The sequence below is a fragment of the Dreissena polymorpha genome, chromosome 11 (assembly GCF_020536995.1).
Source record: "Dreissena polymorpha isolate Duluth1 chromosome 11, UMN_Dpol_1.0, whole genome shotgun sequence".
Taxonomy (NCBI): domain Eukaryota; kingdom Metazoa; phylum Mollusca; class Bivalvia; order Myida; family Dreissenidae; genus Dreissena; species Dreissena polymorpha.
In genome coordinates, this window is record NC_068365.1 from 65,951,189 (window position 1) to 65,966,918 (window position 15,730).

A 15,730-nucleotide genomic window follows, 5' to 3' on the forward strand; every position below is an offset into this window, starting at 1 on the left:
TAATTAATATACGTAACATCACTAAAATTATGTTTCAATTAAGCTTTATTTATTTTCATTTTTACATAGTTGATAAGTCTACTTATTGCTTTGTTCACTTCGCTTACTGTACCTTATACATATTGATGAGAACAGAAAACAGAACATTGTTTAAGCTTTGAAAATGCTGATTTTTCTAGCGACTGGTTAACCTTAAATCTTTAATGCAGTCTAACAGAGCTGTCTACGCCTAACATACCGGTTATGTTGCACTCCAGAAGTAGAAGTAGGTTGTCAATAGGGGGCAATAAAGGGATTAGCGATGGTAACTTTAAGCAAGACAGAGCTTGAATAGCGAATTTTATTGTGAATTTATAGAACGTATTAACGAATATCTGGACAAATTTTCTCATATTGGGAAGCCAGAACAATCACCAAACTGGCGGGACTGTCCCGTCGAGATCTGGCATGTATGTTTTAATTTCGTTATCAATATATCAAATCAATGATTATCTTATCAGAATTAAGTTTCTTAAATCTAAACAAATTTAATCGTTCTTAAATGGTTCTTTATTCCAGAAAAAAATTGCGAAACCAAAAGCATAAAAATTATCGATAGAAAGTAATCCAGATCAATTATAAGTATTGAAATAAATTAGAATTACGGTGATGTGTTTTCCTGAAATATCTAACATCTAATGAAACTAAACAGTATTTATTTTAAAAAGTGCATACTAATAAATGATCTTTAAAAAATATATTACTACATCCTGTTTTTCAAAGCCGCACATAAGATACGATTTATAGTGGCATTTGTGGCAATCATGCATTTTAATATAAGGTTTAAAAATCGAATATTCGAATATATTCGAATAATGACAAACCAATATTCGAATATCGTTTCCAGTATTCGTTCCCATCCCTAAATAAGGTAAAATGACTCTAAGCAGAACGCTTGTAATAGATTGCTTTAGAATGTTGGAAATTGGCACTTATTTTACTTCCTTTCTACACTAGAATATACATCGTCTGCACCGTTTATATATAATCAAGTATCCAAACATTTTTCACTTAAGCGTCTATATCTAAGCCTTAAATGTTAGCCCTTTGTATATATTTGTAAGTATGACAATTTTCCCCTGGAAACTAGTTATTTTTTAGACAGAGATTAGACAGAGATTAGAATGTTCTTTCAACAACCCATATGATAACTGTAAAATGTATTTGACAGACCACCAATTTTTATATGAATTGTATGTTCTACAGCTTCTACATCTTCTACAGGGATAAGATTAAAACTTCACAAATTGCATTTTAATGTAGTGTATGTGGCTGAAAGCATTTCACGATTTCATTCATATTTTATGCGCCTTTTACTTGCAGTACATCAGTAAGATACTTGAACAGTTTTTTGTTCAATAACCATTTCCAATTAATTCATTTTTTCATATAACACTTTGTGATTGACCCCTGAGCCAGACATTTTGGACTTTTAAACTGTGTTAAGCGGTAGACATCAGTGAGTCTTCAAACACTTTATAAGTGATATATATAGATTTGACATAATATTTTCTTTGACAGAAATCACAATTACTTACGGACATAAGTCTTGGATTCAGCATTCATTCAAATTTCGTTAAGTTTATGTTCGCTATTGAATATTACTTTATAATATGTTTAAATGTTTCTGAAATACCAATACGAAGAACATTTAACAAAATTAAAATATAAAGCTTACATTTGTTAAATTAATAAGACATATAGTTGCATATCTAAAGTTCATGTCTTGATCATATAACTTTAACCATGTAACAATTATCTTCCGCACAATGAGGAAGATCGTTTCGTTAATTGTGCTCAAGTGTTTAAATGCAGACACATGCTTGCACACTTCATCCCCTACATGTTAGCTCTCCCTTATAAGGAATAGGTAAGGCGACTGGTATATTGATAATATTACGTATGCAAATGCAAGAACGTGATGTCTAAAGCACACAAGGAAACTAAACAATGCCACCATGTGACTATGTACTTGAGAATTTGTTTCCTTAATGCAACCGCCTTTTTGTTGTTCACGAGTGTTTTTGAAGATTGAAATTATACACTTATACAAAGCTTGATACAATCCCAATACTTTCTAATATTTACATATTTATAGTTTATTAACATTCATAAGTTAGTCATATGCTATAATAAAACATAAATATTATATGTTTCACCCCCGTTCTATGACAAGAAGTACATACACTTGACTGCATACTCGTTTGTTAGTATTATATTGTAATTTTTTGTTTGCATTTGTGTACACGATCAATTCGACTATCGATAGTTGTCTATATCTGTTTCTTATGACAGAGTAGAAACGACTTAAATATTACATATTATTCCAATCTCCACTCGACCATCTCAACAGATTATAACTAAATAGTCGAGTATTTCTTACCTGATCCTAACCCTAATTAAATCCTCGGCCCTCAGCCAGACTTGCAGCCGACGACACGTCCGCCTGCTATAGGTCGAAACCGGGGGATAACTCTTGTTTGTATGAAAAGGGACATTAAAGGTACACACCCATTTACTGGAAAAAAGTCTTTGTAAATCTCTTGACGAAAATCTTAAATGCAACCCCTGCCTTAATACTCTATTACAGAATAATATCAACTCAGCGCGTACATAACCAAGGGGACGTACAAATATTCCCCCATTATGTGCGTATGAAAATCAATCAAGTGTAAATTACACATGTTCATGGGCGCTTAGGAGATGTTGCCTTGTTTTAAAAGTTGACTCTTAAAAAGATATTCAAAATTATCCTCGGTGTATGAACTGTCGGGAAAAATACGCCTAATTTATGCATAAACGCCGTCTTAATTCATAAATTTGAAACATGCATGACGCCATATGCATGTTAAGATCCTAGCGTCGTAAATGGATGTTTCTATCTAAAGGCATACATTATTTAAAGACATACATAATTGCCTCTATGAATGCTAACGAAAAGACCTGTTTAGCTAAGCTTCAGAAAACTATGTGAGTGATAAGGTTTTGAACAACCATTTGGAACGAGTGCTTTGAAAGTGGTTTTAAATACTTTAGGCCACAACAAATTGATGATTTGTTCTACGGATTTTAGCCAAAAAAAAATGGAGCGAGCGAGCGAAATAAAAATAAATTAATTTTTATTCTATTTTTAAAAAAATCACAGGCGAGCGAAGAGCGAAAAATAAAAATTAGATATATTGTCTCTGTAAATTGATATTTGTTGCCAAATAAATGCATGATATCTTCAAAATACAAACACAAGGTCATTTAGTAGTACTAACTTATTTTAACTCTAGTCCAATGTTTGTTAAAGTATGATAAACAAAATATTCTCCAATAGTTATTCTGCTTATTCACAACAGGTAGTGACTACTTAATGTTAACATGGTACACTGTACTTTTCACTAGCAAAGTTATATAAGAAGCTCAGTCTTCTGTCAATGAAAGTTAAATAGCATGACAATAAATAATATGCTAAACATCAAGCGTAAGAAATATCTTCAATTTGTATTAGTTCTAAATATCATAGGTTATAGTAGTATACATTATACTCAAATGCATTACTTTGGTTAGTTTAGCAATGTTAAAATTAGAAATGAGAAGTTTAAGTTTTGTAAAGTAAAAAAAAACATAACTTCCTAATGAAAGAACAATAAGAAACAGATAGTTATTTTATTTTAATATAAAACACATGCCTTTTAATCAAAACTATTTATAGATGTGATTAGTAGGAGCCCTTTATTTTAACATAGCACAGTGACATATATTTGTCTAATTTGAGTGCCAAACAAGAGATGTGTTTGTCAGAAACACAATGCCCCCTACTGCGCCGCTTTGAAAATATATATTTATTTTTTTACATGAACTTGACCTTTCACCACTCAAAATGTGCAGCTCCATGAGATACACATGCATGCCAAATATCAAGTCAATATTGCAAAAAGTATGGCCAATGTTAAAGTTTTCGGACAGACAGACGGACAGTTCAACTGCTATATGCCACCCTACCGGGGGCATAAAACGACTAGTATCAGTTCTAGTATATTTATTAAATGACTAGTACTATAATATATATTTATAACAATAGTAGTAGAACAATATTTAGCGTGACTATTTGTAAAACACATCAATTTACAATAAAACATACTTTTCCAAGAAAAGTGCAATCACAAATGACTAGTATCAACTTTAATCTTAACACAAAACAATTAAAATCTGTAGAAATAGAAATTAAACTGGAAAATACGAAACACTAATATTTTTAAAAGTTAAAGCATTTGCTCTTTATTCCAATCCATGATTTTTCATTTTCAATCACAACATGTTAACATTTATAAACATGATGATGATGGTCATCATAAACACATACTTTTGCTTTGGTCTCATTTACAAACCAAATCAAAGTAAGAACTTTTGAAGGCTTGAATGAGTTCATTTGACTTTTTGTTTTTTTAAAAACTTCTTGGCGCCCCATGTTTTTGCCTCTTTTCCAGAATGTCGACAAGACACACAAATTGGCCTGACAATGGAATATTTTGTATACAAATCTGCAATATATGCATCGTTGTCATCTAACAGACAGTCAGGAGATCCACAGTGGATGCACACTGGTGGTAGGTAATGCCGACACTTGGCTGAGAAATAAGCTGTTTCCACCTCAGAGCTGCAGGTCACGCATCTCCGAACATACAGGTCAGGTGCATCTTCCAACTGATCTCCACAGATATACGAATGGCATGCCTTAATGTTCCGCAAGAATTCCTCCTGCAAGGAAGTGAAATGTTATGGAGCTTTTCACAAAATTGACAGTCATCATTATTCGCCCTATCCAAACAGAAAAAATCTATGGTCTTTTTTTCAGGCTTATAGAAATTCCCAATTTTACCAGCCTAAAGTGCTTGTAAAACTCATAAAACAGATATTAAACAATTTCTAATTTTCTTTTCGCTATTTTTTTTCCAAAAAGAATTTGAGCAACTTTAAGCAACTTTAATCAACTGCCATTAGAAGCTTACTTTCAGAAAGATGAAAGTACGAAGAAAATTGCCATGTATTTGAAGGATTAAATAAAATTAAAAAAAAATTGTGTCTGTTATTTTGAACAAAATGTACACAAATGGCTGCGCTCGAAAATTCTGACTCAGGCTAGTAAAATTTCCCATATTACTAAATTTCTATTACTGTAATACTTCTCCAAAGCCTCTTCATAGACATGGAATTGATGGCAGCTATGTCTTGGATAAGTTCAAGAGCACATACATGTAACTAAGGAATAAGTGAATCAATATGTGTGAAAATTGTGTCATGTTAATCTACACTTCATGGTGATTCGCATGCAAACAAATTGCCAGAAGGATTGACCGACAGAGTGACTCCAATAAATTGCCTCCCAACCTTTGTGTTTGCAGCATTATTAGACTTGAAACCTATTCAAATCAAAGCAAAAACGAATGCATTTCCTTCATATTAAGATTATCATTTACCAATGCATTTTTTGTTTTACAACTATTTATATCTTGAATGGGCCTTTGATGGTATGAAATAAAAAACAATGTTTTGCAATGTCAATCTGGTGATATATTAACACATACCGTGTTTGATCAGACATTAACAAAAAATATTCGGGCTCTAAGTTGCAAACCAACAAGCCAAAGAGCTTTTTTCTGATCTGTAAAAATATGTATCATTCATATCAATTTATTGGATCAATACGTGTCTTTTTATAATCCTGCCAAACTGTGTATAACTGTGATGTTTAAATGTTAATTTAGACTCTTAAAAATTATGTAACCAACATGTTATGATCCTATAATGTTGAAACACGCTGTAGATTGTATTTTTACAAAACGTTTACCTGTTGTCGGTCAAGCTTGTTTGGACTGAAGACACATCTTGGCCTGCTACATTCTCCGCAAAGGACAGCATCTCGAAGCTTCTCATTCTAAAACAACATGGAAAGATATAGTGTAATGAAAGCAAAAATATTTAAAAAATGCTTTTTATGGCAAAATGCCCGCTTCAATTTCCAGCCTGCAAAAATGTTGACAACATGACATCATTTTGACATGATCACTTTTTCTCTTGGTGTTGCCAATTGCCAGGTGGAAGAAGGAACGGATGTATACTGCAACAAAAATGCACTTGGAATATTTCTCTGATTTTTATTTTAATATCACAGTTGTAATTCAATGAGGTTTATTTGAACCCGTGACCTCTCGGTCGCTAGGCGGACACCATATCCACTTTGCCAAGGCGACCTTACAATAAGGTTTGACAGTTTGACCTAAATATAATAATATAAACATGAAATAAAGTGTTAAGTTATTTGCGAGCTTCTAAAATATTATAATTATCATTACCCTCAAAATTTCTCGATTCTCTTTATCATGGTTTTGTAATTCCTCATCATAGGTTCCACATGGTCTGGTTGAGGGTCTGTACTTGTCACGGGTCAGGGCTTTCCCAAACAACTGGAATTATTATTATGTTATTATAATTTATATAATTGAATTGGCATGTTTAAACCTTATCTCAAATGTTGCTTCCAGTTTCTAAACACAATAGTCACACATTATCATTTAAATCATTAAATTAACTACATGTCAGCTGGACAAGTTAAGTTAACTAAAATGTCAACAAGGTATATAGTTAAGTATATTTATGCCTTTTTATTAAACAAAAGGCAGAACATAATATGTTGTCAGATCAATGAAGTAAACATGAGTAAATTGATTATTCAAATTTAATTGTAACTATTGACCATTTGCACAGGTACACAACCTTCAAATGCCAAAGTAAGTTTCCAAAATATATTTGTAATTTACACAACTTCATCCATTCAATAAATATGTCATATAATGGAATACAAATGCGATAAATTTACCTCACTGAATGGTAGGTAGTGTTCACCATTTTCGTCAGGCTTTGGTTCAGGGAGGAACCTGAGGCGGTCAAAAACATCCTGATCTCGGACTGGGTTAACGGAGCAGTAGCCACATTCATCGGATGAACACTTCTTTAACTGGAAGCAGTAGTGGCTGGATTCTGCATGCCTCTCAAAGAAATCCTTTAGAAGAAAGGACACTGATGTTTATAGACGCTCTTCCATATTAATAACATGTTGTTTTTTTGTCATTTTTTAAACAAGATGTATCTTTATACATAGGTTGATTTTTCATTATAAAATATAATATAATAATGTTGCCGGCTTACTTTTAAGTAATTTTTTAAAAAGTATATTTTTTCCATGTTTAATCTGAAAATATCTGGAAAAAAATCTTATTTGTTACCGCTTCAGATTGACATCTCTTGTTGCCTGCTTACTTGTACATAACTTAAACCATTGATATCGCTTGTTACCTACTTAGTTGTACACTACTTAAACCTTTGACATCTCTTGTTGCCTACTTAATTGTACATAACTTAAACCATTGACATCTCTTGTTGCCTACCTTATTGTACATAACTTAAACCAACAGTCGCATAACCACTGTTATCGATTTTTGTGTAATGCTACTATTTTATGTATAATTTGTAAATAGTCAATTGTGGCAATTATACGTTAATTTTTTTGATCTTATGATCACATGAAATTAACAATAATCTTCCATACGAACTCTAAAAGTGTTTCATTACGTGTGTTTTTTGTTATATATAGAAACAAAATTATTTATTTCGTATTAACTTGATATTGGTTCATTTCTGCATTTAACAAATGCGTACAATGAAATAGCATAATATTAATACATTTTTGTTATTTTAAAAATAAATCGACTTAATAAATTTAAATAACATTATATTGATTGATATCTGCACTTAAAAATATTACAAAAATACTTTATTTCAACATAACTATTCGAAAAATAATGAAAAAATTTACTATCCACTGATTGCATATGTTCTTTTATTCTTTTTATCTTTGTAATGTTTAGCCAAGCTACCATTACATTCATTGTCATTTTCACATTTGTGTTTTTCTCTGTCTATTATGTTTGTTTTTTAGTTTGGACCAGTGGTCCATTGTGTTTTCTTCTCACTTCTGTGATTAATTCTTTTCACTTCTTCATATCTATGGAATATCCACCTTTCTGTATCCCTATTTTTTGTTTCCTATTTTTGTTTGTATGTATGGACGTCCTATGTCTTATAAGAGAAACAAACTTGACATGTTTTAAGATAGAAACTAACTGGACAAGCACACACAAACTATCATTAACATCACCCTCCACATTTTTAAATGATTAAATTATGTACTTTAAATGTTAAAGGGCTAAACAACAAAGACAAACGCATTAAAATCTTCAAATGGTTAGACGATAAAAAATATAGTATATGCCTTTTACAAGAAAGTCATTTGACACATACCTTAGCACAAACCTTAAAAGATGAATGGGACGGAGAAATCTATCTCAGTGGAGAACATACTAATAAACAAGGCATTGCCTTTCTGATAAAAAATAATATAGGGGTCACAGCCGATAACTTTAAGGAAATAATAATTGGCAGACAAGCAAGTATAGATATCAAAATACACGAAACACAAATAACATTAATCAACGTCTACGGCCCTAACATAGACGATTCCACATTTTACGAAACATTACAATCCTTCATAATTAATAACCAAGATAAAAACATTATAATCGGTGGTGATTTCAATACTGTCCTGAACCCATTATTAGATAAAAAGAATGGAAACCTTTATACTCATACTAAAAATAGAAACATATTAAATAACATAATTGAAAACTACAATATGATAGATATCTGGCGTACAATATACCCAAACGAAAGCAAATTCACCTGGCACTCAAACACAAAACCAACAATATTTTGTAGATTAGACTATTTTTTAATATCTGAATCTCTTTGCAATATAATTGACACATGTAACATAAAACCAGGATTCATGACTGACCACTCTCTAGTTGAACTTAAACTGCACAACATACAACCTGAAAGAGGCCCAGGATACTTTAAAATTAACAACAGCATCTTATTAGATACACAATATCAAACACAAATAAAACAGGAAATATTAAATACAGTTCAAAATAATAAAGACGCAAACCCAAACACCTTATGGGAAGTAATTAAAGGAAATATACGTAACACAACAATTAGATACACATCATTTAAACAAAAAGAAACACACAAACTTGAAACCGAAACCATCAAAACCATTGAAACACTTGAAAAACAATTGCATCAAACAAACACAAAAGATACCACCGACATTGAAAACGAAATAACATTAAAAAAACAAATATTAGATGGAATCTATCATACACATCTCAATGGAATAATACTAAGAGCGCGTGCACAGCATGTTGAACACAATGAAAAAAATACAAAATATTTCGCAAACATTGAAAACGTAGAAGTGAACAAAAAACTGTACACAAATTAGTAGTCAATGGCAAAGATATAACAAACAGAATTCAAATACTAGAAGAACAACGTTTATTTTTCGAAACCCTCTATAAACGAAAAAATGTTGAAAATAACACCCTTTTTAAAAATACACATCACGCTTTAAACCAGGAGGAAACACAACTGTGCGACGGATTGCTTAATGAATATGAATGTGGATTAGCACTAAAAGAAATGCAAAATAACAAAAGCCCAGGATCTGATGGCATCACAATCGAATTTTATAAAATATTCTGGAATGATATAAAAACACATCTTATTAATTCACTTAACTATTCATTTAACAACGAAAACTTAACTACGCTACAAAGACAAGGTATTATATCACTTATTCCAAAACCCGGAAAAAACTTAGAATCCTTATCAAACTGGCGCCCGATTAGTTTACTGAACAATGATTATAAAATTGCAACTAAAAGTATAGCAAACAGAATTAAAAAAATATTACCATCAATCATTTCAAAATCTCAATCTGGTTTCATAAAAGGACGTTACATTGGTGAAAACGTTCGTCTTATCCAAGAATGCATAAACTATTTCAACGATTCAAATAATCCTGGTCTAATATTCTTTGCAGACTTTGAAAAGGCATTCGATTCGCTTGATCATTCATTTATGTTCTCTTGCTTAGAAAATATGAACTTTGGTGAAAGTCTCATTCAATGGGTCAAACTATTCTATACCGATATTAACAGTATAATCATTAATAATGGCTTCTTTTCAAACAGTTTTAACATCGAACGAGGGGTTCGACAAGGATGTCCACTCTCATCATCGCTATTTATTATTTGCATCGAGTATCTATCACATCACATCCAATCAAATAAACACATAAAAGGCATATCACTAGAACCTGACGAAGAAATCAAACAATCCCTATTTGCTGACGATGCAACTTATTTCTTAAATGACAATTACGATTCTTTCCATAACCTAATAGAGTCGCTAACCCTTTACGGAATGACATCGGGTCTTAAACTAAACAAAAGTAAATGTACTGTGCTACGAGTAGGTAAATTAAAACAAAGCAATGTTCAATACAAAAAAGAAATGAAATTTAATTGGACATCCGATGAAGCCACAACGCTAGGAATTACTTTCACAAATAATGAAAAGGATACAGTTCTTAAAAACATACTACCTAAATTACAGAATTTTAAAAACTGCTTAAAATCATGGCATCATCGTAAACTTACACTTATCGGAAAAAAACACAGTATTGAAAACGTTTGCACTTCCTAAATTAATATATGTTTTAACAGTTCTCCCAAATCCACCAAATGATGTTATTAACGATATAAAATCAGCAATATTTAATTTCATATGGGACGGTAAGCCTGATAAAATAAAAAGAACTCAGTTAATTCAATCTGTAGAAAATGGAGGCATCCAATTAACGAACATTGACTCATTCTTGAATGCAATCAAATGCAGCTGGGTTAAAAGATACCTAGATAATACCAATACGAGTAAATGGAAATTATTCTACCAGAAAATCCTAAAAAAATATGGTGACTCCTTAATCTTTGAATGTAACATCAGCAATACTATCTTACATGAAATTGCAAACGAAAACATATTTTTGTCTGATGTTCTATCAGCGTGGAGTGATGTCACTCATAACTTAGAAACCCAAACCAGCAGTAAAACAATTTTATGGAACAATAAAGACATAACTTCAAACAATAAGACCTTTTTCTATAAAGACTGGTTTGAACGAAGCATTAAATATGTCGACCAATTATATTACTACAGAATTAGGGATTTCTACTCTTTTGATAATATATGCTACATATACGGAATACCTTCAAATAGTTTTCTGAAGTACTACACACTAATCAAAAGCATACCCATACATATTAAATCTGAAATCAATACAAACAATACACCATGTACTCAAACAACATTTGTAGAAAGCATACTTGGAAGAAAAAACAAAGCAAATAAAATATTTTACACAATACAAATTAGAAACCCTACAGAAAACTCCAAAATCCAAAATAAATGGCAAGTCCTCTTTGGAGAAAATGAACTTAATTGGAAACACATATTTACCATGCCATATAAAGCAACTATTGAAAGCACGCTGAGAAATTTTCAATATAAATACATCCATAGAATTATAGCTACAAATAAATATCTCTTTAAATGCAAATTATCTAACTCAAATCTGTGTGACTTCTGCAGTGAAAACATCGAAACTATAGAACATCTTTTTTGGGAGTGCAAACACATCCAGCCTATTTGGAATCAATTAATATCTTTTCTTGAACAACATCAACTAAACGTTAAACTATCTTTCTTAAATGTAAGTTTCGGAATTAACTCATTGAAATCATTAGACTGTAATAATATTGTGAATTTTATGGTCATATTGATGAAATATTTTATCTTAAACATGAAGTACAAAAAACAAGTACCAAATTTTAATTGCTTTGTCCATAGTCTTAAACTAAAAATCCAGATTGAGAAAGAAATAGCCCTCAGTAATGACACATTACAAATCTTTGAACAAAAATGGAATCGGATTAAATTCTCATAATGTTTTGTCCACTTATACACATTTCACTCTAATGTTAGTTTTTCTCTCTAAAATAGTTTTGTTTATTGTTTTTAATTTTTTATTTTTCTATCTGACAAGATCATTGTGAATATACAACAAAACACACAAGTCCAGTATGTTTTCTTCCGACTTTATACAACTCATCATTTTTCATAACTATTCCTCTGTTGTTCTTTTCTTTTCTCTCCAAAAAAAAAATATATATATAGGCATATCTTGTAAAACATGTCTGAACTTTATTGCTTTGTACAATCACTATATTGTATAATCATAAACATGTTTACAATGTATGTATGATATTGAATATAAAAAAAAAAAAAAAAAAAAAAAAAAAAAAAAAAAATGTTTATTTTAAAGCTATCATACTATAGCCTTTAAGTCCATGTTGTGTAGACTTTTTTATTTCAATGTTCCAGATAAATAAAGTACGAATTACATAAAAAAAAAAAAAAAAAAAATAAAATATAATAAACACACGTTTTCATTAATATTGTTAATAAGACAGCATAGCCTTCACAATATCCAATATTTAATAAAAAATGAATAATGTTACCCGGTAAACATTTAACTTTTAAAATTGAATAATTGTGTATTGTACTGAGAAAACTGGACATAATGCTTGTGCATAAATTGTCATCCCAGATTAGCCTGTGCAGTCCACACAGGCTAATCAGGGACGACAATTTCCGCTTTTATGGAATTTTTCGTTTAAATAATGTCTCTTCTTAGCAAAAATCCAGTATAGGGGGAAAATGTCGTCCCTGATTAGCCTGTGCGAACTGCACAGGCTAATCTGGGACGACACTTTACGCACATGCATTATGCCCAGTTTTCTCAGAAAGCGACACAGTTAAACTTTCCATAACCTAGACAAATTGCTTGCCTGTGCCAGATGCATATTTTAAGGTTGAATGTTAAAAACCTTTATTTGTTTTTCTGTCAGATAATAGTATACGCACTGGCGCATATTAATTTAATGCGAAACAAATACTTAAATTGGAAGTGACATATTAAAAACTAATATAAATATGCATTATGTAACCAGTGACCATAAGCAATTTTAGTAGAGGGCAATATACAGTTATATCAATATAATTTTACTGAGAACAACAATTATTATATCATTTCCAGACAAGCAGGACATTATCTATGCATTTTTCTTTAAAAAATAAATTTAGTTTGTTTTACCTGCAGATGCTTGCTTTTCTTCAATTCAGCGCTTTTTGTGTCAGCTGTGGCTACTGGACTATCTGCTCCAAAGCCAACACCAGTGATATCTAAGATGGATGTGATCTCTTCATCTGATACCCCTTTCAAAGTTTTAACAGGGTTTCCTTTCAAGCTCATTTGTGAGAAACGTTTGTTCACAAGATCAACCACTGGTTCCATACTTTTCTTGAAAGCCTCTTTCAGACCATCTTTTAGTCTGGCTTGGTTTCTTACTGCAGTTAGAGAAGACAAGTTTTTAACCATCTGTTCATACTTCTCTTCCATTTCATTTCTGTCTAGCGCAACATGCTGCAAGGCCAAATTTAAAATGGACATGCAACGTTCAGCTGGGTTGGTCCAACTATGTGATGGTGCCGTTCGGAGTGCAATTAGCATGTCCAAATCTAAATGCATGAAGATAAGAGTGAGCGACAACTTAACCGTTTCATAAGTGACTCTATGATCCGGTCCTCCATCAGTATAAAGGCACATGATTGGGGTTCTCAAATTTAATCCATCTGAAGAGTAGGCATCATTTAATCTTACGAGTTCAATAACTTCAGCAGCATGTCTAAATGGGCTAGATGGGCTGAATACCTTTTCTTTTGTTGTCACATGCATGTCCCCTGAAAAGAAGCTGTCTTTCGAGTCCCTAGGAATTTCTGTGACAAGAACAACTGAAGGAACAAGACCGCAAAGATGAAAATCATGGTCAGTTGCAACTAATACAGGTCCCTCTGAAGGTGTTAGAACCTTGTTATGCCCTCTTACTCCAGTTGATATAGGGATTCCTGGTTCTCCCACTGGAACTATTGCCTTGTCGTCCATGCATAAGAACATAGCACTGTCTCTAAACATCACACAAAATTCTTTCATATACTGAAAGTATTTTGCAGCATAGTGTGAATCAGGATGTGAAACTCTTGCCTGGCGTGTCTGCACACGGAATTTAACATTGAACTGACCAGTGTACCTTAAAGCAGTCTTATGAAATGGATAACTGGGACAAAACTGCAGTCGGATCGTTTCATTGCTAGGAATGGGTGTTCCATCAGGCACTCTTTTACAAATGTCATTCTTTAAAGTCTCTATTGAAATTGCTAATGGCAAATACATTTCATCACATTTTCGTCTTTGACTGACCTGTAAAACCTGTTCTTCAAAGAACTTTCCCATTTCTTCAAAAAAGGCATCATAATATGTATCAGAGCCATTAGTTGCTCGTAAATCAATCAATAACTGAGAGTCATCTGCGCCTATGATCTTCGACACCCTTTCATTAATTTCTTTTTCACTGGAAGAATTGGCACTTTCTTCATGCCCTGTTAGGCTAAAATACATGTGTCTAACGACTGACTTTGGGCATTTCACATAACTTATAAACTTGTCAATAAATTCTTGTCTCATAGCCCTGCTTGAGAACGTCGGAAGATCTTCTGAAATTTGAGAGATAACTTTCATGTTGCGGGATGTTTTGTCTTCTGTTTGACCTACTGGAACACTCCAAATGAAATTTAATGTTCCTATGCTTCCTCCATAAGCAACCCTATACAACATAATCGGTTTGGACAAACGAAGGTTTTTGATGAATTTGCGACGTTCAATACGATTATCGGGACAAAACTTGTCAAGGTGCACATAGGTATAATCTGATGTTTTCACTACTGTCTGGTTTAAATGACTATATTCTTCTTTAACATTGGACGGTGTTACAGGATCTATGCAAACCGAGTTCGAGTCACCGCAGTTAGCTGTTTCTCTTTTATGACTTATGTTTCGGTGTTTTTGGTTATCATTTTCAAGTCTGTCTTTGTATTGTTTTAGAGATTCTGCTAATTCACCCATGATTTTGGCTAACACTGTGTTTCGTTTATCACTCAATGATGGCAAACTAAGGGCGGAGTATAGATCACCAACCAATTCGCCAAGTCTGGCTGCCTTTACAATAGGTGGTCTGTGCCTAAGTAATTTGTAGCTGTTGTAATTTTGAAATTTGTTTAATTCAGTTGGAACATGACAACTGGCATCTTTCAGTCTTGCATGGCAGTGATCTACGTACCACAAGGCATTGCTGAGAGATTTTAGGGCTTGTTTTCCACTGTCCTCGACAATATTAGATGGCCATCCACACCCAGTACTTTGGGCCCAATCAATCAAGTCGCAGTACAGTTGTTGTGGACCAGAAAGTTTCTTTACTTTTGAGCTTGTGTTTACTTCATATTTTTTGGGCATAATGTATACCTTGGACTTGTTCATTAAAACTGTGAATGCATTGGAGTTTGAACTTGTTGATGGAAGTCGTGCAGAATTAATTGTATATTCGACCATTTTTTTGTCAAGTTCTACTGCGACATTTAGTTGCATGTTGATGTTCGAAATTTTTATTCTATCGCTACTACCAACTTTACTGCAGATATTTACAGAATTCACACATTCGGGCGACATTTCGAGGCCTGATGATGATGCGGCTGCGATGAATAAATCGCTAAAATCGTCCGTAATCCG

At 32.4% G+C, this 15,730-nt stretch overlaps 1 protein-coding gene across 1 annotated transcript; it reads right to left on the reverse strand.

The window, feature by feature from the left end:
* Positions 1-3,685: 3,685 nt before the first annotated feature.
* Positions 3,686-15,457, reverse strand: LOC127849912 (uncharacterized). The gene is made up of 5 exons (XM_052382662.1): positions 13,205-15,457; positions 6,905-7,087; positions 6,381-6,491; positions 5,876-5,962; positions 3,686-4,785 (listed from the first exon to the last, which is right to left on the reverse strand). Exons 1-5 carry the CDS (start codon positions 15,455-15,457, stop codon positions 4,453-4,455), a joined length of 2,967 nt encoding a protein of 988 aa, XP_052238622.1. The 3' UTR covers positions 3,686-4,452.
* Between the last annotated feature and the right edge of the window lie 273 nt (positions 15,458-15,730).

What these genes read in the sequence shown, in the direction of transcription:
- LOC127849912 (XM_052382662.1), bottom strand. Translation starts at nt 15,457, where the DNA reads ATGCCCAAAAAATATGAAGTAAACACAAGCTCAAAAGTAAAGAAACTT. An exon ending in AGAAAAGCAAGCATCTGCAG is followed by an intron (nt 7,088 to 13,204) that starts GTAAAACAAACT and finishes TTTCTTCTAAAG; the next exon opens with GATTTCTTTGAGAGGCATGC. An exon ending in ACAAGCTTGACCGACAACAG is followed by an intron (nt 4,786 to 5,875) that starts GTAAACGTTTTG and finishes ACTTCCTTGCAG; the next exon opens with GAGGAATTCTTGCGGAACAT.